The 23,203-nt window shown below is 38.8% G+C and overlaps 2 protein-coding genes across 5 annotated transcripts; one reads left to right on the top strand and one right to left on the bottom strand.

The window, feature by feature from the left end:
• Window positions 1–1,371: 1,371 nt before the first annotated feature.
• On the top strand, window positions 1,372–10,963 carry LOC108674856 (grpE protein homolog, mitochondrial). The gene is made up of 5 exons (XM_018162840.2): window positions 1,372–1,577; window positions 7,789–7,966; window positions 8,416–8,529; window positions 8,744–8,866; window positions 9,297–10,963. Exons 1-5 carry the CDS (start codon window positions 1,483–1,485, stop codon window positions 9,495–9,497), a joined length of 711 nt encoding a protein of 236 aa, XP_018018329.1. The 5' UTR covers window positions 1,372–1,482; the 3' UTR covers window positions 9,498–10,963.
• On the bottom strand, window positions 9,844–23,203 carry LOC108674855 (probable cytosolic oligopeptidase A). 4 transcript variants are annotated; one of them, XM_018162838.2, is made up of 16 exons: window positions 23,013–23,203; window positions 21,521–21,690; window positions 20,934–21,072; window positions 20,528–20,597; window positions 19,615–19,791; window positions 18,435–18,526; window positions 17,592–17,777; window positions 16,993–17,108; window positions 15,844–15,973; window positions 14,363–14,569; window positions 13,396–13,582; window positions 12,692–12,804; window positions 11,696–11,863; window positions 11,189–11,407; window positions 10,333–10,455; window positions 9,844–10,260 (listed from the first exon to the last, which is right to left on the bottom strand). In XM_018162838.2, the coding sequence occupies exons 1-16, from the start codon at window positions 23,096–23,098 to the stop codon at window positions 10,257–10,259; spliced, it is 2,187 nt and encodes a 728-aa protein (XP_018018327.1). In that variant the 5' UTR covers window positions 23,099–23,203; the 3' UTR covers window positions 9,844–10,256. The 4 variants fall into 4 exon arrangements, with proteins under 4 accessions (XP_018018327.1, XP_018018326.1, XP_018018328.1 ...); XM_018162837.2 differs by having other exon boundaries at window positions 9,844–10,455; XM_018162839.2 differs by having other exon boundaries at window positions 9,844–10,455; window positions 17,592–17,774.

The following is a 23,203-nucleotide window of genomic DNA, read 5'->3' as shown; positions in this document are numbered from 1 at the left end:
AAAAATTATAACTCCAACAGTTTTCAAGCTACGGCAATGAGAGACATACCATTCGATTTGTAAAAACAATACCTAGCGACTCTAGAAGTCTTTTTTTAACATGTGCATGGTTTGACCTATATACGGGAGAGGGAGGAAGGTGGCAAGGTAAAAATGTGAAAAAATGGGAAGAACGCGAAAAAAACGATGAGGAAAATCAAAAATCGGGGCTCTACAGTCGCTAGATATTGTTGTTACAAATCGAATGATATGTGTCTCGACATTGTAGCATGTGATTTGCAAAAGTTATAAACTTTTTTAGAGTACCCCTTATTTGCCGTTTCTATTCATTCCACGTTTTCTTTTATTTTTTTTTAAATTTACATGAACGAAAAGGTCTTAGATTTCTGTTTTACATATGTGTACCAAGTTTCAAAACGATCCGTCTGTAAACAAAAAAGTTTTGTTGGAGGGTAGCCGGTCCCTTTAAGTAAAATCTAAAGGCTTTATCTATAAATGTAGCGGTAGCGCTGTAGCGGCAAAACCTCGTATCGCTACTTAAATATGTAGCGGGCGCTACAGCTACCGCTACATTGCCTTAAATGTAGAGCCGCTACCGTTACCGCTACTGAAAATGTAGCGGCCGCTACATGTAGCGCGCTACTGCCCACCTCTGATGTTATGTATATTCAAAGTTTCGTTCAAATCTGTACCGTTGTTTAGAAGAAATGTCTTGTTCACTGCGAATTTGGGCACGGTATCGCCATATATGTAACTCACGAATGAAGGAGAAATTCCAAAAATTTTCACGAGCTAAACATCACCGTTAGGTCCTAATGAACACATGTACCAAGTTTCATTGGGCTACGTTCTTTACTTTGGGAGATATTCTTTGTTCACTGAATTTTGGAGACCAGCTGCAAGTCCGGCCGCAAATTTATCCGAGACGTAAAAATATATTGATACGCAAATTATAACATAACCCTAATAACTCATTGTTCGTGAAATAAATTCATAAAGCAATTCAAGTGATTTTTTTCCTTCCTATTTTTCATTTGTTTGCAATTTTCTTTAAATATTTCATTTCCATTATTATAACAGTGAGGAAATTTGTCATGTTTCTTTTAATCTAAATGCCACGAAACAATGGTTTCTCGGTCATAACGACGCTGAAATACCAGTATTTTGATTCTTTATCACAAAATTTTGTACAATATTAACACAACAATCGTTGCTTTGAACATAAAAATTCCTCTTTGGGTACTCTCTATTCATATTAATAAATTATAATGAAAAAGAATATTCGATGTATGATAAAATAAGTACTTTATAATATTATGGCTCTGATTGACGTCTCGGACAAATTTACCCAATTTTTCGCTTCCGCTGAAATTGAAAAATCGTCTTTCCAGATCGCTCAAACAAAACGCTGACGTAATTCTGCTGTACGACGATTGTGTTGTTTTTTCATCAGACTTCGTAAAACTCATATAGTCCTATAAAATGGCTGGCGTTTCTTCGATATATTCCCTATCTGGATGTCTTTCAAGAGTAACACCTTCACTGTGCCGTAATATTGCTGGGGTGTCCCATCAAAAGTAAGCAAAACTGTTCAGGATGCGGCAGCATTGAAGCTTCTTATTTTTTTTTTCACAAATTCACATGCTGGGTTGATCATCATTTATCTTTAGTTTTTGAGATAAGATTCATTCTTAAACAGGTAACAGGTGTCATTTCAGGTCTTGTCATATTTGAAGCCAAAATATTACAGACAGCCTGACTCCTGAGGCAGGAATTTTAGGCATAATTTTCTAAAAATTGTACCTAGGATGAAAACTATTATCCATTTTGAAAAATAAAAAAGAAAGGTTTTTGAGGCTAAAATATGGATTTTTTTAATAAATAAGGCAAGAACCATAAAAATGTATAAAATTTACTATTTTTGTCTCATTCATCATATGGGCTTCACAATTTTCCATTCCAGAATATATGTATGCGATATTGTCATATATTGATGTGAATTGTGAATCAATTAATAAATGTTGAATTGTCAATGCCCTTTACATTGATTTGCCCTACCACCTATTTTGTTGCCTCAAATAAAAAATATTTAATTAGCTAATTAAATCAAATATTGTTTTAAATTTTAATTGAGTACAATTCTCAAGAAAACTTGAGATTAAACAATTAGGTCAGTGCAGGATTTAAATTTTCCCACTTGTTTCTGAAATCTCGTGGCTCTGGCGCGACAAATTTTTTATACATTTGGAAACTTGCGGCCCGATTGTGCCCTTTTGTTAACAATTATGTAGGAGGCAATTCATCTGGCAGGAATCTCAGGGTTCAGGAAATGGCAGGAGCCAAGAAAGCTCTAGTCGCAGCCCTAAAGGGGAATGTTTTCCATGCTTGGATAAGTGGTTATTTTCAAAACTTGAAATCAGAATTAGTAACATTGTCAATAATGACAGATTGACAGTCATTTTTTTCTAATTCACAGGTTGCTTCTGCCAGATTTTTCAATTTTGAATAAAACTTGAACTTTTTAGCAAGGTCAACACAGCTTCATCTTGGTAATGCAAGCAGGATGGATAGCTGGAGGTCAGCATAGCCCAAGTCTACAGTGCGATTCATATACCTTCCCGAACTGGCCGAGCATAACGCAGCCAGGCATCTTCATGGCTTTTGACACAGCACCCACCACAACAGCGTTGTTCAGTCACAAGCCGGAGCACAACTGGCCAGGGCGCAACAGGCCCTATCGTAACAGCTACTCCTAATGTAACCTAACCTGCAACGCCTGTTGCGCTCCGGCCAGTTGCACTGTGGCACTGTGGAGCTGTGGCTGTGTTGTGCAAAGCGGATTTACCGTTAGCCAGAGTTACCTACAGCTCATTGATCTGAGGCTATGTGTAGATATTGCATGCTGATGGTTGGCATTAGGCCCAGGGCTTGTTTACGAGTCAATTTTGTTACCCATGGCTGCGCTCCCATGCATGCAAACTGTACAAATTGTAGCTTTGATCTTTTTACCTATATTTTATATTCAGAATTACAAATAATAAAATTCTGTTTATCAATTGTGCAAATAATTTACCACTTGCTGGTTAAATCTCTCATTACTAGGAAATTATTATTCTTGCAATCTTAGAATCCTCTTATCCCAAATTCTGTCATCTAAAATCGTAATATTTTTGGATATTTTTCCAACCTCCATTGGAAGTTGTTTGTCCAAAATAGTCATAAACAAGATTAGAAATTTCCTATTAATTGATAACATTTTATGGCTGAATAAGCCATAAAATGAATATTGCAGCCTGTATGCAAGTTTTTGGTAAAAATTAGATTGAGATACTATATCTAACAGAAAATTTGGGGCTTCAAAAATGGCAGGAAAGCTCTACTATCAATGCCAATGCCAATAAGCAGGACTAAAGTTGCCACTTGCCAGCCTTGAATAGATACATTCTATGTTATAAGAAAACTGAATCATATGTTTCTGGTGCAATCCAAACAGCTTTGTAGTCATCATGTGGTTATCAAAGTCTACCAATATTAGTTCTGACAAGTATTATAGAGTAAAAGGTTTTTAGCAACAAGCAGCAACTTAAGTGCAGTATCTGGTAAGTGGTGACATGTGGATTGACAGTATTTGCAAGCTGCAACAATGAGAGTACCGTAAAATGGGGTTACTTTTACCAGCAGGGTAACTTTGACCACTTTTTGTTTTTTAACAAAAACCCCCAAAACTCAAAAACAATTTGACATAGAAAAATTTTGTCAATGGCCATCAAAGGCCTAATACTGAGGCCTTTGAGGCCTAATACTGAGGCCCAATAGAAAGATTTGAAAAGTTTGCATATCTAATAGGTTAAAAAATTAATAATGTGACCCACAAAAAAGAGCTATTATTTAAAGCCTGCTATTATTTAAAGCCTGTTTTTGGTAAAATAACTCGACAAATTTTAGGAAAGTGTCATAGTTTGCAGATGGGGGCGCCGCCCACCAATGGGGGAACTTTGACCACCTAATGGCAGCCATGACGGGGTAACATTGACCGGTTTGGAAATTAAGTTAAAATTACCATAGGTACCTATATAACAGATTTTATGCTTGATACACCTATTAATGTTTTTTCTTTATGTTTCAGACTCTACAGAGTCTTATATATGGTAATTTTAGCTTAATTTCCTAACCGGTCAATGTTACCCCATCACGGCTGCCATTAGGTGGTCACATTTCGCCCATTGGGGGGCAGCGCCCCCCATTTGCAAACTATAGCACTTTCCTAAAATTTGTCTTTTGCATATGTAACTAGAAGAGTTCTACTACAATGCACCACAACCTGGAGTTATTTGGAGTTATTTTACCAAAAAATAAAATTGATTTTACCACCCGGTCAAAGAAACCCCAAGAGCTGGGGTAACAAAGACCATCACTTTTTTTGAAATTACATCAAAAGTATGAGAGGCAGGAGCCAGCAATTTATGATGAGTGAAGCTAAAGTATAGACCTGTACTTTGCATGTTTCAATTTAAGTTTAACTTATCTAGTAAAAAAATTGCATCATTTTGAAAAAAAGTGGTCAAAGCTACCCCATTTTACAGTAGATGTATTCCACATCTGGGGTCAAATTGTATGTTGCAACTTATTTCAAGATTTGTCTAAAACCATGTTGCTCAGCATGGATAATCTAGTTAATTTGAATCCTGTCATCTTGCATCCCATTTAATCATTATTCAGGGCAATTATTCCCATTTTTATATATTTGTTTTTCATATGATTTGTCCAAGATTTGCCTCTATTCGGCAAATGGATATAGGCTAATAAATATAACTATTGACAACTGATACCTATATGCAATGAAAATAAATTTGTTTCTAGGCCTAAGATACTTTTCTTTTATTATCTAGTTTAATATCATCTATTAATTCATCTATTTTTTATTGAGAAGTCTGAGCCTCAGACTCTGAGGTGTCTAATTTTAGTATTACTTATGGCAGTGAATAGAAATGCAATTGTAACCATTTTTAAGAAGGGTGAGAGTCATTCAGCCATTGCAAAAAGCTCCACATTTGTTGTAAAAGTGTGTGGAATGTGGTAAAAAAATTAAAGGAAACTGGCAAAACATGCAATCAACCTGGTCAGGGAAGGAAACAAAGTGTCCAAATCATACAAATGGTCAAAAAACATGAGGGAGAAGTTGAGGAGAAACCCTTCTTGCTCAGCTGCAAAATTGGCTGCAGAAGCAGGAGTGAGTCAGACATCAAGGTGTAGAGTCCTCATAGATAACCTTAAAGTCTCCCTTACAAGATGCAAACAAGGCATGAATTAACATGCTTTTTTTTGTTCTGGACTGTATTGATATTGATTTATGATTTAAAATGAGAGTTAATGATTAGTGTTGTTTCAAAACATCATGGTTTCATTAATTTATCAAACAAGGAAGTGTGATACTTGAATATCCTAACATTTTTTATTTATTTAATATATGTTCTTGAATGTGCAACTAGAACATTTCTGCTGTCACTTATCAAAGAAGATTAACATTTGAGTGAACAAGGACTCTGATTCTGAAGTTTCAATTATTTATTGTGACATATATAAATAATATACATAAGTCTTCCAATTTCAGAAATTATTCACCTAATGTTATGTGTTTATACTTAACTTAATTTTTGTGTTATCTCTAATCATGAGAATATTTTTAAATATTCAAAACTTAAAATTTATTGTTATCATAATATTTAAATTTCTCTTGTGTTTCATGCATGAGATTGGAATAATATTGACTATAATTATTTTCAATCTCAATGCTTGAATGAAATGCAAATCAACATGTTGATTGTATATGTGTAAAAATGTTATGCAACTACACAAGTTTCTAGAAGTGGGTTTTTGCCCTGCTGCCATAGGCCGGTGGGTGTACCGGGTGCGTGGGACTTTGTTTAGCTATTTTTTCAATCTATGCTGTACTCGAAAAACATTGAGAAATTAATGAACCATGCACCAAAAATAGTTTAAGTACCGATGCGCGATTGCACGCCAACGTATCCATGCACCGTCGGCTATGCACGTGCGTGTATTAGTGACCACTCACACATACGTTCAATGCCTGCAGACGGCAGTGCAATCGTATCCTCATACCAGAAGGCTTTGCATTTACAGGGTGGGACAGAGAAACTTGCTTATTTTGAACATATAAGGAAAGTATTGAATATATACATATGAATTTTGTAAAAGCATAATCAAGAACAAGTAAATTTCACAATTTAACAGTTTTAATATGATATCACGCAAATGATGTCTGTTATTGTCTAAATTGTGTCAGTCATGTCTGGAAATTGGTGTCGACTCATTCCAGCATCTCAATAGGAATGTTGACAACGGCTTCCCAAATGTTATTCTTGAGATGGCTCAGGTTGTTGGGTCTGTCATGGTACACCACGGACTTCAGATGTCCTCACAAGAAATAATTGCAAGGTGCAACATCAGAAGACCTCTCTGGCCACTGAAGATTGCCCCTCTAAGATCACTTGCCCAGGAAAGGCTTATTCAAGAATACCGTGGATGGTCTTCATGTATGCGTTGCACTATCTTGCTAAAACTAAACATCATCTAAGCCCATCTCACTCATTTATGATGGGAAGAAATCCTGTAACATTTTCATATAACCTTTCATTTTCTTCGAAGAACCAGGGACCGATTATTCCAACTCGGAATATTGCGTACCAAACAGTCAAACGTTGCGAGTGAAGAGGTCATAGGTGAAGTTTTTGTTGATTTTCAGCGCTCCAATACCGTATTTTCTGCTTGTTCACAGCCCCGGAAAGATGGAAGTGCGCCTCATCGCTGAGGAACACAAGCATGTCAGGGAAGTCGAGAAGGGCCCTATAGGCAGCCTCATGAGCATTGAAGTTTCTAGGAATCAGTTCCTGGGAGACAACAATCTTGCAGGGAAGGAACTTCAATTCCTCACAAAGGATCTGTCAACAGTACAAGCTGATAACCCAAGAACTGATGCATGCTGGCAATCAGATTGTCGGGGAGACCTCAAGATGGAGTGCAGCACCGCTTCGATGTTCTGCGGAGATCTTGCAGTCCTTAGGAGACCAGGCTTCTTCTTCTTCTTCACATCTCCAGATTCCCTGAAGTTCTTCACCCACGAAACGATTGACTGTCGTCCTGGAACACGGCCACTAGGTGCAACATGGAAGTACCGACGAAATGCACGCTGTGTAGCGATGATTGATTAAACACAGGAAAAATATGCCTCAACCGCAGAAGCAAGTTCAACGTTCGTCCATTCCATGACTACTGCAAAGAAAAAAAAATGGATACGGCTCATCATATAAACAAAAATTTACAGTTTGCGCTTTTTGATTAAGCCCCTCCTTAAAATTATCTTGGCAAATCTCACCTCAGGAAGACTAGTTCAAATAAGCAAGTTCCTCTGCCTCACCCTGTAAAAGCATAAATGACCGTACTTCGTTCAATGCCGGTCGCCGGCGGTGCTAGATGCTCTGTGTGGCCGTCTTTACCAAATGCCAATTGATCAGATAGAGATGTTCAAGCCCGAACTGCGTGGTCCACTGGCCCCAAAAAGCTAATTTTTTCAAAATTTAAATTTACCACTTGATTCGGTTATTCAGCTTTGTGGTACATTGACGGCATCTATCTGTATGGAATGAGCTCCAAGCTTCTGATGGTTAACCAGTTTGCACCATACATTACATTTTATTTATCATATGATAATTTCATATATATTTCTACTATAGCAACTATGAAACAGTAATGAACATTACTTTCCAGATGGCTGTGTGCAGCAGCATCCATGAAGCAGCATCAGTCCTCCGCAGAGCCCGGCAGCAGCAGCAGAGCTTCAGAGAATGACTCTGCTACAGACACATCAGCAGAACAAGCTCCTGATCCTCAGGCTGAGCTCAATAAACAAATTGAGATCCTTAGTTCAGATGTTGCGAATTATAAGGTGATTTGCTGGTAATTTTGACCTGCAGTCATGAAAATGTGGAATCTTACTCATCTCATACTACTATATAGATTGACTATATTAATTCAGCAGATTAAAATGTCTCGAAATATTACGAGGAAATGAATTAGTGTGTACACCTGGCAATTCTAATGAATTCGGAAAGAGTGTTGTAAAATATTAGTATAGCCACCTAAATGAAAATTGTGTTAATTTGCTGTCCAAATTGTATTGTAAAACAGTTTTCTGTTAATTCTAAGTTTGTGATTCTTATTAGGACGTCGATTTAGCAGCGCTGGTAATTGACTAAGAGAAAGGCATTCATATTTTTCACTTATTTCATGAAGATTCTGCCCTTAGGGTTTGTATTGCACGGTACATTTCCAAAATCTTTGAGTTTTTAGCTTCAGTGTGAGAGGAGGGAGTTAATTTTTACACTTCGTACACAGGACAAGTACCAACGGGCCCTGGCAGAGAGAGAGAATGTGAGGACGCGACTAGAGAAACAAGTGTCTGATGCTAAATTGTATGGCATCCAGGGCTTCTGCAAAGACCTTTTAGAAGTAAGTGACCTCATTTACTTTTTAAGAATTCTTTTTTATTATTTTTGCATTTTCCTATTATATTATATTTAAAAATTTTCATTGTAAGAAAAAATAATGAAAGACAACTTAACTATTCGGAAATTTATCAGCAAACCATTGCTGTGCGACCTATTGTCATAGGCAATGTTTTACTCTATAATTTTATTAATTTATTTGAGCGATATTCTTGCAGGTATCAGACGTGTTCCGGAAAGCCTTGGAGAGCGTTCCTGAAGAGGAGCTAAAGTCCAGCACCAACGGGCACCTGAAGACTCTCTACGACGGCCTCAGCATGACGGAGACACAAATGTTGACGGTGAGGACGTTCGTAGGAGCGCCGTGGTCTTAGTTTTATTTCTAATCATGGGCTAGGCAAGTAATTCTCATTTGTTTACTCTCATTTTTATGACTGATCTTTTTTAAATGATCACAACCAAATAGAATTTTCAGTTAAAATGGACGTTCGTTTCTTTAGTGGGAAGATCAAGTATTCCCAACTTGCTATTGTGGTCGTGCTACATACGTGATAAAGGCACATAGTTCACAAATGTACGAACGATAGAAGACCTTATAAATGGACGCACGTTTTTTTTTGTGGGAAGATTAAGTATTCCCAACTTGCTATTGTGGTCGTGCTACATACGAGATAAATGCACATAGTTCACAAATGTACGTACGTTAGAAGACCTTATCATATTAATTCACTTCTCTTGGAAATGAATTTTGTAAAGAATGCCGCATTGCAGGTGTTCAAGAGGCATGGTCTGGTCCGCGTACCGCTGGAGCCCGGGCAGCCGTTCGACCCCTCCTGGCAAGAGGCGATGTTCGAGGTGGCCAGCGACGGCAGTCACAAGGCCGGCTCAGTCGCGCATGTTTTAAGACCGGGCTGGAAGCTACATGACAGATGCATTAGATCAGCACAAGTTGGAGTTATCAAGGAATACTGAAATACTACAGTTAAATAGTTCTCAATACTTCTTGTTATACAATTTGACATGTCACAGTATCCATGTTCCCTCACCCTGAAATCACAATTGTTAAATTGAAGCAGTCGCCCACTGTTCCATCAGAGCAATGCCAGTAGAAGGAAGTGTCGGATTATTATGTACTGCAGCTTTCTGATGTTCACGTCGACTACCGTTCCTGTGTAGATCGTTTCATGGTTGGAGGCATGAATGGATTTAAAACGATCTAGTAATTTTGTATGCTAACTACGCTCTAATGATCATCAAATTAATAGTGTAAAAATACTTGTCAGTCTATTATTTTCGCTTTTGGGTAGAAAACAGAGTCGCCATTTTTTGATCTTTTTATATTTTACATGATGTTCACAAGTTTCAAATTATCGTAAACGATATAAACAAAATATCACAACAACTTCTCCGACTCGCTGAATCGAATTCGTGATAGAATTCCAACTGTACATACACTTTAGTGCAAGTCTCATGAAAAATAAATCATCCCTTTACTCCCTAAATCAAAGGAAGTAATTAAATAATCCTCTGCATTTTTATTCTCATGCACAATGCTTATATTGTAATTAACTTCTGCGAAATTTATGTCTCGTGTCTTACTTACTTACTTCTACGAAACAAAATGTCTCGTGTCTTACGTATCAGTAAACGGCACAACGTTTATTCCAACTCGTTATTTTGCTCTGTGATGACACGAGTCTGTCATTCATTGATGTAAACAAGCCAGCGCTTTCATTTCGCGCCGCCTATTCCGTGAAGTTCAATAAGCGCATCTGGTGCACTGCTATTAACAAGACAGCGCTTTCATTTCGCGCCGCCTATTCCGTAAAGTTCAATAAGCGCATCTGGTGAAGGGTCGCGTCCTCTGAACTTTCTGAAGACTTCGGCCGGCGCCTCTCCTCCACCCAGGGACAGGAATGTCGACCGGAACCTGCAAGAAGAATATTGTACATAACTCGGCAAGATTAGATATCTTGTGTGTAATAAGATTCACTCTTCGCAAGTTTCATCTGACAACGTTCCCGACGTATATGAACTTTATATAAAATTCTCCAATTTACGATCATCATACAATCGCATGAAAATAGTAATTTTCAACTGTAGTTCAGAGAACACGATTGAATAACAAAAAAAAGTATTTTGTACTAGACAATAGGCATTATTGTTTTTCTTTTTTAGATGAATTTTGTAATGACACAAACTTGTTACATATAAATAGACGTGGCTCATTGTAAGCGCCATCGCATGCGCATGTGGTGACATAAGTTATCATGAATGTTTCTCAACGAATGGTGCAATTCCAACAATACTCATCCGCATGTTAAATATAACCATTAGAGACCACTTATACCAGAATGTTTAATTCATTATAGCGGTTAATTGAATACAACTGATTTGTAAGCATCTGGATCAGAGTATTTTACAGAAAACGGGCTGGCGAATATTTTTCTATATCCTAAAAATCAACTCTGACGGATGCTTTAAGAAATAGTGCCCGAGAATGATGCGAGTGTACCGGGCGAAGACGTGTCGGAGGAAAACTTTAAGTTCAAGTCTCGGACGGTTCAACCTAATTTACTCAGGCTACTGACGGTATCCCAAGATAAAAACGAATAGCATTGACGACGATGAATATACCCGAAGAAAAAGGTTAAGTTGAACACCTTAGGCCAGTAGAGCGCCAGTGGCTTCGCTCGTCATCGATGAACGACTTGGTGCAGTCGGCAGCCATGACGCGGGCCCAAGTGTGGCTATAGTACGCGGCCGCCCACACGTCGCACATGCTGGCCGTGAAGCTGCAGGGATGGTAGTCCTTCTTGTCCAGCTCATAGGGCAAGAACTGCGGCCACAGGCCCGTCATTATACTCTTCCAGAAGTCTTTTCTGTGAACAAACAATAAACTAAATTTCTCGGAAAGCCAATATAGAGGACGGAAATCCTAGAGTTTTAGAAAATAAATCTTATATTTTTCCATGCCTTTGTGAGCTTTTTTTCTGACCAGGATTGATCTGAAGGAGGATTAACAGGAAATATATCAATAATCTTTATACATAGGTTAATTATATGTGCAACTCACGAAAAGATTTGCGGGAAAAAATCGTTAAAATTCAAAAGGCATTTAGTTGACAGCTGAATAATAATACAAATATATATTGACTGTAAATTCTGACGTAGTGTGGAGCAAAAGATCGAGATTGGCGAGGTAGAGATGCTTGGAGAGGTTGTGAGCTGCCATGTGGTTGTGGGAGCTGATGATGTCAGCGATGACGTCAGGCGGTAGAGGCGCTCCCGTGTCGTAATGTCGGCCCAGCGACGACAGAACTTCGGGAACAAACACCCTGCACGCAGAACAGGCAAATTGCCTCAGCTGAATTTTGAGCCAACGATGTGTTAATGATTACTGTCAATGAAATCGGCAACAATTTAACACGTGGAATTTTTATTATCTTGGCCAAAATATGCAATACGAGGAACGTGAATCTTTAACGTCATTAGGCACAACCTTAAACACACTAACTTTCACTTGACTTAACTGAATGCAATGAGTTTGCATTCTAAAATTTCATTGCATTCGCTCAGGCGCCCAGTGCACGTACCTACAATCCACAGCAAACAAGTTCACGCGAAAAGGCCGTGAGTATGAACACTGCAGGTGTATGTTAGTTATAGTCATTATTTCGTTTGAGTTATTGACATAGTCGTGTTTTGGTATGTCCCATAACACGATTTGAAAGCATAGCGGATCCGGAGGGAACAACTGTGGTCTAGATATCATCATGGAAGGATTTGCTCTCCAGGCGTCATTTACGCGGCAATTGTGTTACTTAAACAAGTTCGAAAAAAGCGAATGCCATACAGACCCCCAATATTCAATTTCGTATACATTGATATTACTTACAACATATTCCTTCAAAACCAATAATTCTTAATTCACAATTTATTTAATATTTAAGTTCACTGCAATTGTGCAACGACCCTATGGTGAACCAATGACTGTCAAGTGGATGGTTCATGAGAAATATAAGTGCGGTCTTAATGTCAAAGAAAAGCTTTCATGCGCACGCCGTTTGCAGCTTCCTTTTGTTTCATTCAAAGACTGGAAAATTTGTGTAATGCCTTCCACTTCCCCACGTCTGGCGCTGACGACATTCTCTTATAAATCGTACCAGTTGGCCATGAAGTGCTGGGTGAGAGCCATGGCATCCCACTCTATGTTTGTAAGTCCTGACACCTCGCCGTACGGCACCGTGGTGAGCATGTGCTGCAGAGCCTCCCCAAACTGAAAATTTTGGAAAAATTACTATAAACATACGAGTATGTTGTCTCGTCTTGTAATAATGCATGATCCTGTCAGTAGACGATGTACTAATCAACATTCTGGTTTCTGTATAAGGGTATGATGAAAACAGGAACTTCGAAATTCCTTTTGTATTCACTCGTATGCAGCTCACTGTGATGGCCACTAATCGTTCATCTACCCTGCGCCAAATGCTGTCTACTTTGGTAGAACGAAACTTGGAACCTTATAGTAAATCCAAGCTATTCCAATCATACAACACTTCAGGCAAAATAAAAAAAAACATGCTACGGATTAAATTTGCATTTTTACTGTGATATCGAAAATTGATAACATTCAAAATTTTCTTTTGCAAAATATTTAACATTTTTAACAGCTGACGACTGGACACCGCTAGCGTTACTTTGAGAAGAGAGTGACGACGTCGCTGACGTTACCTTTCAGAAGAGGGTGACGACGTCGCTGACGTTACCTTGGAGAAGAGGGTGACGACGTCGCTGACGTTATGAGAAGAGAGTGACGACGTCGCTGACGTTACCTTGGAGAAGAGAGTGACGACGTCGCTGACGTTACCTTGGAGAAGAGAGTGACGACGTCGCTGACGGTTAGCAGCGTCTCGTCACTGTCGTGCTGAGCGTCGCTGCCTGGGGGCGGGAAGTTGAAGACGAGCGCCGCGACGGGGCGGTCGCTCAGCGTCGAGCGACTGCGGAGGGAAGCGAACCAGCCGCTGCCTGAAGTCGGCTCGAGCTTCTCGCCGGGGCTGTGAAACAAACGCACGCATCAGCACCACAATATGAAGCTTGTCCATAGATACCTACTTCCTTACGAGAGTAAAATGATTTAACTTAAATTGAAGGAGGAACTTGCATAAAATAAATTTCTGTCACCAAGATTTTTCTCATGAGCCAGCTTCATTGAAGCCATTGCGTCGTATCATGACGTTATACTAGACTTGTTCATGAGTCGTGCCCTACTGATAACAAGTAAGATGCCAGCTTCTAATGGTTATATTTTCATAACAAGAATAACGTTGTTTGTAACCAAATTTACTGAAAATTTTGAGTTACAAAATTGTTAGAATACGAAACTTAAAAATAAAAATAGTCAACTGAAAAGGTTATAGCAAATTGTTTTCTGCTCACTTGGTTTTGAAGAGGCCGTGGGACATTAATGAATTTACGAAGCCAAGAAGAAACGACAAAACTAGTCTGTCTGTTGACATGAGTTGAGTGTTCAGACATGGGCGTTTCGACTGTAGGTTAGGACATAATTCGCTTGTCCGTTGCTCAAGTGACTTTATCACATGGATAGCAGAATATCCAAGGTTTGCTCAATTGTAGAAAGGCATCCATATACTACCAATTGATAGCTAAAGCTACATTCCAAAACTCATTGCATTTGATGTATATAAAGCCCATATACAAGGCACAAAGATGTTCTTTCATTTGATATAATAATATACACATCAGAAGTACAAAGGATCTTTGTTATTAAGAAGCAAGAGTGCGACAATAAATCGCTTTGTTCATGGGATGCACACCGTCTGTAGGGGTCGAAATAGAAAGATGCGATGGGAGCGCCGTCTTCTTCAAGGACATTGAAGAGCCGCACGGACGGATGCCAGGCCTTCAGTTCAGGTCCCGGCGCCAGCTCCTCGAACTGCACGGCGAAGAGCTCAGCGCTGAGCTGCAGTAGCGCCGTCAGCACGTGGTCCAGGGGAAAGAACTGCCGCAACTTCTCGCCTTCTCTGCACAATGATGGGCGACTAGAATGTAGTCTTGTGAGCAATGGCTCGTTTTAATAATGAAATACAGTATAGTAATAATAAATAAATGAGTAATAATTAGAGCTGACGCGACTTCTGGTCTTCTCCGTCAGCTCCATCTCTTTACAATGGGCCTTCATCTCTAGCCTTCCCTGCCTCCCTTACGTTTGCCGTAGGGGCAGTATTATCATTTCCCGCTGATTGTCATTTGAGTAGCAACTTGTTCAGAGTACAAATTCACGAGTAAAAACAATTTAAGAAAGGCATCCCAAAAAATTATAGTCTAGGTTACTTGAAAGGACAAAATATTTTTTGTTGAAAAAAGCAACAATCGAGTAGCGAAGATATGTTGCACACAAAGATCGCTTACTCCAGCAATACCTAGCAGCTTTCAACTCCAAGAAATTGACAATATTGTTTCCTTGAGATGCTGGGAGTTATATTTTAAAAATTTCTGTCAATTTCCCAGATTGAAAACAGATCTTTAGTTTTCATCGATAATAAATAATTATTCGTTTTAGGAAATATTTTTTTAATTATTAGTAGTAGCAGTGGCGGTAAATTTTTCAGTCACTTCAGCCCATCGTTGGAAATAAGCTGTCACTTCCAACAGTTACGTTGTTGCGAGCCAATTTACTTGACTTGATGTACGTATCGATGATACGAAGCGTATCATCGATGATACGATGATACGAAGCGTATCATCGATATACGCAGTCTAAACACGAATATCCTCTCGAGGATGACGTGCATTAAAGGTTCCAACCCCTGCTTGTGAGTTCCTTTAGAGTTTATACGCCTGGAAACGTGCAACAAATTATTGATTATTGTATTGTTATCGGGAGCTGAGCTTCCCTAAAAGTTTCAGAGCGCTAGTTAATGGGAAAATTGGTGAAATATCGATTGCAAGATTTGATCATCACAGACACGATAGCGAGCTAAGAAAAACGTGGTAATAAGCTGTCACTCCCAGCAGTAACAGTTGTAAATAAGCTGTCACTCCTAGCAGTAACAGTTGTAAATAAGCTGTCACTCCCAAAATAGCGAGCAGCAGCAGTTGTAGTAGTAGATTTATTTGCCCTTCAGACAGGTTTCCATTTCGCGCCGGAGGTAGGCTCTTCAGTTACGTCCGAAGCTTTTGATGTCTTCCATGTTGCAGGCGTGCAGCCTGGTCCATATAGGCGCAGGGGTTTGGCGTTCAGTGAGCAATGATGGACCTCTTTACGCAAAAAACGCAAACGCAACTTATGACTTACCCATAGAGGTGCTGGCGCTGCAGGCGGCTGTAGTACGGCACGTCGTAAGCCTGCAACGCGTCCTCTGAGAAGTCCCGCTCTTTTGCAAAGGCAGTCAAAGATGCTATCTCTTCTGCTTGCTTAGGGACCGCTGAAAGAAATGTAAATTAATGACATTCTATTTCTTTCAAAATTTACAATGATTGTTTAGGTGAGGCGTCCGGTACAATGATTACACAGAATAACTGATCAAATAAAACAAAGACTGTGCAAAACAAATGACACATTCTAAAACCCAGAAAATGTGTGCGTCTATTTTGCGAGATTAAACCGAATAATTAACAGATTGCATCAGTTAAAATTTTGAGTCATCAAAAGCAGCGGTTCTCCACCTCAGGGGCAAATTGAGTTATTATTTTTTTTTACGGTAATCAAGGAGTTAAAAAGTTTTATGTTTGAATTTAGCAGCATTTGTCAGGTGACGATCGTTACTGTCATTCGACTCTGGATATTCCCTCGTTAATAATTACTAACTTCCTTGTTGAAAGATGACTTCCTTGATTGGGATATGTCCATGAAGTCTTCCTCATTGATAACCTCTCCCTTCATACCCGGTAGCGACTCACGCCCTTGTGACCAAATATGACGTCAGCTAACCGTAAGTTATAAAACATTGTACTTAACCAGGAACTACAGTCTAGGGAGAGAACAGTCGTGTGTAAGCTCTTACTTCTATCCATGTTAAAAGGATAATAAAGTCAACTGGAGTCGAGAGAACGATAGACGAGCCGATAGCAGTGGTGCTTTAACTCCGTAATATAAGCCTTTATTCCCATAAACTGTAAGCCGCATATAATCGTCAAATGATACTCTATAAACCGTAACGCTGTACCTCATTAATCCTCGAGTACCATGTACATCTGTCCTCATTTAATATATAGAACATGAGCGCTGGTTTATGGCAATGGCATAATATTCTTCTTCATCTAGTAACAACCCAACACTGTGGAAAGTGCACTTTCTATGAGTCTAGAATAATTGCTCACATACTCAGGCAGAAATGTTGCCGGGTGTTGCAGGGTGAACTCGATATTCTAAGCAGCAGTTAAACTGCCAAAGCAAAGCAGCACAAAGAATGAACTACGTCCTGGGTGGAGACTCACAGCTTACCTTTAGCCATCAGGCTCGTTATGAGGGATAAAACATTCTCGACGCTGCCAGCCATCTTGGTCTCCATAGACATCGTAGCGAAATTACTGTAGCCTAAAATTCGAGCCAGGTCGTTCCTGGAAAAAAAAATATCTCTTTAAAATTACAATGAAGTGGAGGTTCGCATTCGTGTCAAACTGTAAGGCATGGTGAATAAATTAATCGCAATTAATTAATGCAACAAAATAATTTATTCATTCGCAAAACTCTCAGCCCCAAAATTGAAATTTGTTCATAATACAATAAGTTTATCACTAAAACAGACACGTATGCAAAACACAGAATGAAATTATGCAACAATTTTTTAAGTGATTTTCTTCCATTAAAACAGAGGAAATACAACATACAAGATAGTCAGCAGTTGAGGGCAACAGAACAATGACATCTGTTACTCGCGGCGTTGAGAAACAGTCAGCAGCAGAAGGCAACTGGCCAACTAACGATATTTCTAGTTACTCAATATGTCGGTCTGTTCACAGATTTATATCCAAAAAGCAATCCTATAACACTCATCATCAAGATCATGCATTCATCCCATTTTAATGCTGTATTTAACAAACCTAGACGCCCTGATTTCCTCTATGTTGACGCTGTTGTCGAGCTGTGGATCAATAAACCTCGTGGCACGCATGTTGTAGGCCTGCCATGTGTTCCAGCGCAGCGCTCGTTTACTGCAGTGCGCCATGAAGCCTTCGTACACGTCAGACTTCAGCGTCACGTGCCACGGACCACGCGTTGTGTCACTGCTGAGGGTAAACATGGCTAGGATAATGGAACTATTCAAATATTGGAACTATTGAGCAATATCAAGTATGTTTCTTTTACCGACACCAAATTAGTTCAATAGTTGTGACATTTCAAAGTTAACATAAGAGGCTCACTACTAAGTAAAATAAATGTCTTTTAAAGCAAGCACGGAGAGCACGTTGCATGCGAAGTTAGAGATCTGAATGATTTGCTCTAAATATGCATCATTATGGCACTCTTGGCAATCTTGCGTCACTATTGGCACTTTATTGGCAGCCTTCGTGGCACTCTAATTGTAATCTTGTGACACTCTAATGGCAATATAGTGGCACTCTAATGACGGTCTTGTGGCAATCTTACGGCACTCTAATGGCAATCTTGTGGCACTCTAATGGCAATCTTGTGGCACTCTAATGGCAATCTTGTGGCACTCTAATGGCAATCTTGTGGCACTCTAATGGCAATCGGCACTCTAATGGCAATCTTGTGGCACTCTAATGGCAATCTTGTGGCACTCTAATGGCAATCTTGTGGCACTCTAATAACAATCTTGTGACACTCTAATGGCATTCTAGTGGCATTCCTGTCATATCAATGCCATTAACTAGATGACATCATAGGTGCTGGCGAGTAGAATTAAACAAGTAATTACTGACCCGCTGGGCGACATGCGCTCCAGGAGGTGTGGCGGGAAGTGTTGCACGATGTTGGGGTCGGTTATTTCATAGGCGAAGCGAGATGTCGAGACCTGCACAGTGACGCGCTTTATAGAGTCAGAATTAATGTTTCGTCACGGCACAACAAATGTAGATAATGCTATTCGTACCTAAATGTCTGCTTAAAAGTTACAGACAGTATAAACGTGGAAAACAATTTGACAGCAGATACAATGAATGATGTCAATGCTATTCGCGCTTGAAGGATTGGTAATGAGAGTCATGAATAGTTAGAGTAAATATCGGTGCCCAACACCAACACATGTAATGACGGTGATGCATGCATCAGAAGAGAACACATCACAAAGGTAACGCATGCATCAGAACGTGTAGGTGATGCATAGATAGCATCAAACAAAGGTGATGCATGAAGGTGTGATGGTTGTACAACCATGTTTGTAAACATTCAAGCTTTATTCCCGAGACCAATGTGGAGTTAAGCAGAAATTCATAGAACAGGATAAATCTGTGTGCGAACGAGAGAAGAAAATGTAAAGGAAGTGAACAAAATTCATTTGTGTTCAATTTACCAAAATATAACTATAATATGTTTAATTTAGTTTAGCCTGTCACCGGACGTTCGCCACAACCTTCAATCTTGTCAGAATGCCTCGAGCCTTACGGCCGAATGCCGGCAACTATCTTGTAAAAAATACATGACTTTGATTAACTTTCAATTGCACTTGGATTCCGTTAATTAAAACTTCAGTTAGCACGGATAAAAGCAAGGATATTAGCAAGGAACAGTTTAAAAAAGAGGCACGTTTAAAATACTAGAACCAGCGAAACAGACATTCATAATCGATAAACAGCGTCATAAAGCTTTCAGAGCACATCCATGACTCTAGCGTTATGGCACAGAATCACTGAGAGTTGGTAGAGCGGAGTGAGTTTAGGTAAGAACCTCTCTGTAGAGCTGGCGGGACACGACTAACCGACTCACAGCCACTTATATCTGAACAGTCATGACGTCACTAAATGCAGTAAGGTCAGCCCCAAATGTTACTCAGGCGACTATGTGGCTTACAAGTACACTTTCGGTATTCACTTCAACGGTGAACGACTTCCATCGTTCACAAGCCAAAGACTCAGCCCCAACATATTGGTATTTCTACCACACCTGAACTTTTTGTCGGTATTGTTGTTTCTTCTGATCCAATTTGTTTATGATGCTCAGGAACTGGTCAGCTTTCGTTGGACTCAAGTCCATTCCATTAAGACGAGACTCCAACAGAAACTTCTGCAGCACGCGCCGCTTGTTGCTGTCTAAACTCGGTGCTTCTTGCTCACTTATGACCTGGAACAAAATATTGCATAATTGCAGCAATGACTTACAGTTTTAATTCAAACTCTGTTTCTGCTGTAAACTTGTAACTCAGAACTAGGACACAATATTGACCTATAGTCTTCAATAAGAGCTCAGTTGAGTAGGCATTTGTATGGAAAGAATCAACAGCTCTCCTCAACATCATGGAGCTCCTGTCAAGAGTTTTGCAGTCGATTAACTGGTGCTTGAAATAAAATAAATAAATAATTAAAAATCATAATTACATTTACATTAAGTATCGAAAAGGATGACGCACATACTGAAATTAATAACGTAATGAGTTTTAAAACTTGTCGAATTATTAACAAAATAAGTTAAAATTTCCTAGATTCTTTGTACAAATAAGATAAAAATAACACAAGAAAATATTGCCTATATTTTCATTTCCGTACCGTTAGGTCAGACAGCTTAATTTTAGGAATATGAAAATCAGAACATCAAACATTTAACATTAAATTGTTTACAATTCAAGGCAAGAACATGAAAAAGTAACCTGTTTTAAAGAATTCAACTCAATGTTAACCTGTGGAAGAAAGTCAACCTTGCAGGTCTCGTAGATGTTTAGATACAAGACAGTCAGAACCTTGCAGGTCTCGTAGATGTTTAGATACAAGACAGTCAGAACCTTGCAGGTCTCGTAGATGCTTAGATATACGACAGTCAGAACCTTGCAGGTCTCGTAGATGTTTAGATACAAGACACGTACCTTACAGGCCTTGTAGATGGGCAAGCTCTGGAATTTCTGTACACGAGCTTTGCGTGCGCGCTCATGCAAGCTGTCAGACAAATGCAGATAAATTTTAATTAAGAACAATCTCATCATAGTGAGTAATGTGTATTGAGTAGTTTTGAAAGTTACAACGGAGTAACTTGGAAATAAATGCTGACTATTTCAGTGAATTTTCTATTAGGACAACACACCGTCCATATTACTAATTAATAAATATAGAAAATGGCCCCTTGCGTCAAACTATGAGCTCATCTCAAATTATTTTAATTATGGTCATAACTACATGCCACTTGATGTTTTACTCAAACAATACAATTCTATAAGAGTGAGTCACTGTAAATTGACAAATAAACTATGATATAATCACAAGACAAGAACACACCCGAGATATGTCTTCTGAGGCAGCTTATCCTGGCGTGCGATGTACAAAACTTTAGCAGTACTCCAGCCAAAGTTAAGCTGCGCGTCCAAGGCATCCAGAGGCTTCAGCACCGTGTCGAAGCTCACTGACTTTGGCTTGTCTGCAGGGATTATTGACTGGATTGATTATTGCATGCAATCTGGGATGAGGTAAAATCTTGAAATATTAGCGAGTGAGTGAAATGGGCATGAGCTAAATTTGTGGGACTAGAGTGTGGTAGGAAGAACATGGGCTGAAATGAGTGGGATTTGAGGGTGTAGGAAGGCCATGAGCTAAATGTGTGGGACTAGAGTGTGTAGGAAGGGCATTAGCTTGCAGGAGTGGGATTTAGCTCTGTGGAGTGGAGGTGAGCTCAAATGATAGAGAGCATCTGTGATCAAGAAGAGAAAATTCAACAATCCAAATACATCAAAAATAATTTAATTCTCTACTGTTAGGACATTTAATAAAACACAGACTATATCACTATATAACAATTGGCTGCATAAACAACCTCAATGATTGTCTAAACTCATTCAAAATAAATACTTGGGTAAAATTGGACTTGCCTCTAATTTTTTCTTCAATCTCCCAGACTCCAGTCTCCAGGTCCAGGGCCAGTTTGCCCACCCCTGCATGGCATTTTTCTCCAGTGATCTCCTCAAAGTTGGGAAGATCTCCATGAGCAGTGCGGAGCAGGGCATTGTTTTCTGCCGTGTCCACAGGATCTTCCGGCAAGCTGCAAGTGTAGCAAAAATAAACATTTCCTGGAAGATTATTATATATTAGGACAGCTATGATGTTCTATGCTGTCAAGCCCTGGCATCTGAGATAAAATGAACAATGATATAAGTTGGTTTTTAGAAAATGTATAATTTATTGCAACAAATAAAAGTAAAATATTTAGCATGGGTTAATTTCAAGTCCATTAAAAGCTGAATTATATGGTGCATAGCTTGGGCAAGCACAAGCCATTGAAAGTCCAAGTAAGACAGATTTAAAAAGGGAATACATAAGTATTTGTACAATATATGCATAACCATACCATACATACAATACAGAAGGTGCATAACAATTTGACCATAAACTACCTAAAAATTTGATTTATTAAAATCAATATATGACTTATGGTGGACAAACAATGTCTGTTTCAAATAAAGCCTCATCATCTTGCATACACTACACCAAGCAATGCCATCACATCTGAGGGTAATGGTGCAACATAATCTTTTTTTTTTATTGGAATAGTGATGTGCAATGTTGTTTAATTTTGCATGATGCAGAGCCAATGTCAAGTGGCTATCACAAATGATACAAAGAACAACAAACTGGTGAACCCTTATTTCAAATATTCAAATCACATACAATGAGTTGAAGGTTGATAAGATGAACTTCACATTTCTTATTCATACAGGGACCTTGCTAGCCTTAACCCCACAAATCTACATCCCTGAAGACCTTGGAACATCTCACTTTATCTTCTTGATTATAAAATATGCATCAATAAATCATTTTTAAGTAAATTAAATGCCACTGAAGGCATTAAAACTTACCAAGGCAATTTGCATTCAAAGATATGAATATGCATGACCAGCAAGAAATTAACTCTACATCAATCAAGTTTACTAATCATGGCGATTCTCAGTTTATGAGGGAAATACATTTGAATTAACTAGAAAAGAATGCAAGCAAGACTATTATGCATGCAGCATTCTTGAGTTATTGTTATTGTAAGAGTTAACGGCATGAAATTAATTTAGCCAATCTTAAATATCAGAATAAGCAGGAACATAACATGAAATGTACATCTGAACCAATAATCACAGACACACATGAGCCATTCCTGATATTCTTTTATTTTGGAGCAATCCTGCCATACTACAAGGTCAATACAAGCTAATATCACCCTAGAATATATTATTGGGGTTGAAAATAGTTGAAGAATTTTTCAACATGTATATATAGAATAGAATGCATTTTTCAACATGTATATACAGAAGACTGTTGACTACTTTATTGCAACCTCACGTAGCAGCAAGCTGCAATGTTGACGGTACTCACAGGACAACATAAGACATGTGGCAGCATGGTTGGAGTCTTGGTAAACATAGCCTTCTCAAGCCTTTTAGGAGGGTTGTTTGAAGCATTTCAGTCAAATGCTAGAACCTTGTGGCAAATTAATTAGATGTTGAACTATTCTGTTGATTAATTGAACTCTGCATGGCACAAGAGATATATATATATATATATAT

This window comes from Hyalella azteca, unplaced genomic scaffold (genome assembly GCF_000764305.2).
Source record: "Hyalella azteca isolate HAZT.00-mixed unplaced genomic scaffold, Hazt_2.0.2 contig111, whole genome shotgun sequence".
Taxonomy (NCBI): Eukaryota; Metazoa; Arthropoda; class Malacostraca; order Amphipoda; family Hyalellidae; genus Hyalella; species Hyalella azteca.
Note: the sequence above shows the minus strand (reverse complement) of the source record. Positions and strands in the feature narration are given on the sequence as shown.

Excerpts from the sequence above, each read along its gene's own strand:
- LOC108674856 (XM_018162840.2), top strand. The coding sequence starts at position 1,483 with ATGGCTGGCGTTTCTTCGATATATTCCCTATCTGGATGTCTTTCAAGA. Across the intron at positions 1,578-7,788 it reads GCTGGGGTGTCCCATCAAAA|ATGGCTGTGTGCAGCAGCAT; the intron begins GTAAGCAAAACT and ends ATTACTTTCCAG. Across the intron at positions 7,967-8,415 it reads CAGATGTTGCGAATTATAAG|GACAAGTACCAACGGGCCCT; the intron begins GTGATTTGCTGG and ends CTTCGTACACAG.
- LOC108674855 (XM_018162837.2), bottom strand. The coding sequence starts at position 23,098 with ATGCTTCAAACAACCCTCCTAAAAGGCTTGAGAAGGCTATGTTTACCA. Across the intron at positions 17,109-17,591 it reads GAGGAAATCAGGGCGTCTAG|GAACGACCTGGCTCGAATTT; the intron begins GTTTGTTAAATA and ends TTTTTTTTCCAG. Across the intron at positions 10,456-11,188 it reads TGGCGCTCTACTGGCCTAAG|GTTCCGGTCGACATTCCTGT; the intron begins GTGTTCAACTTA and ends TTCTTCTTGCAG.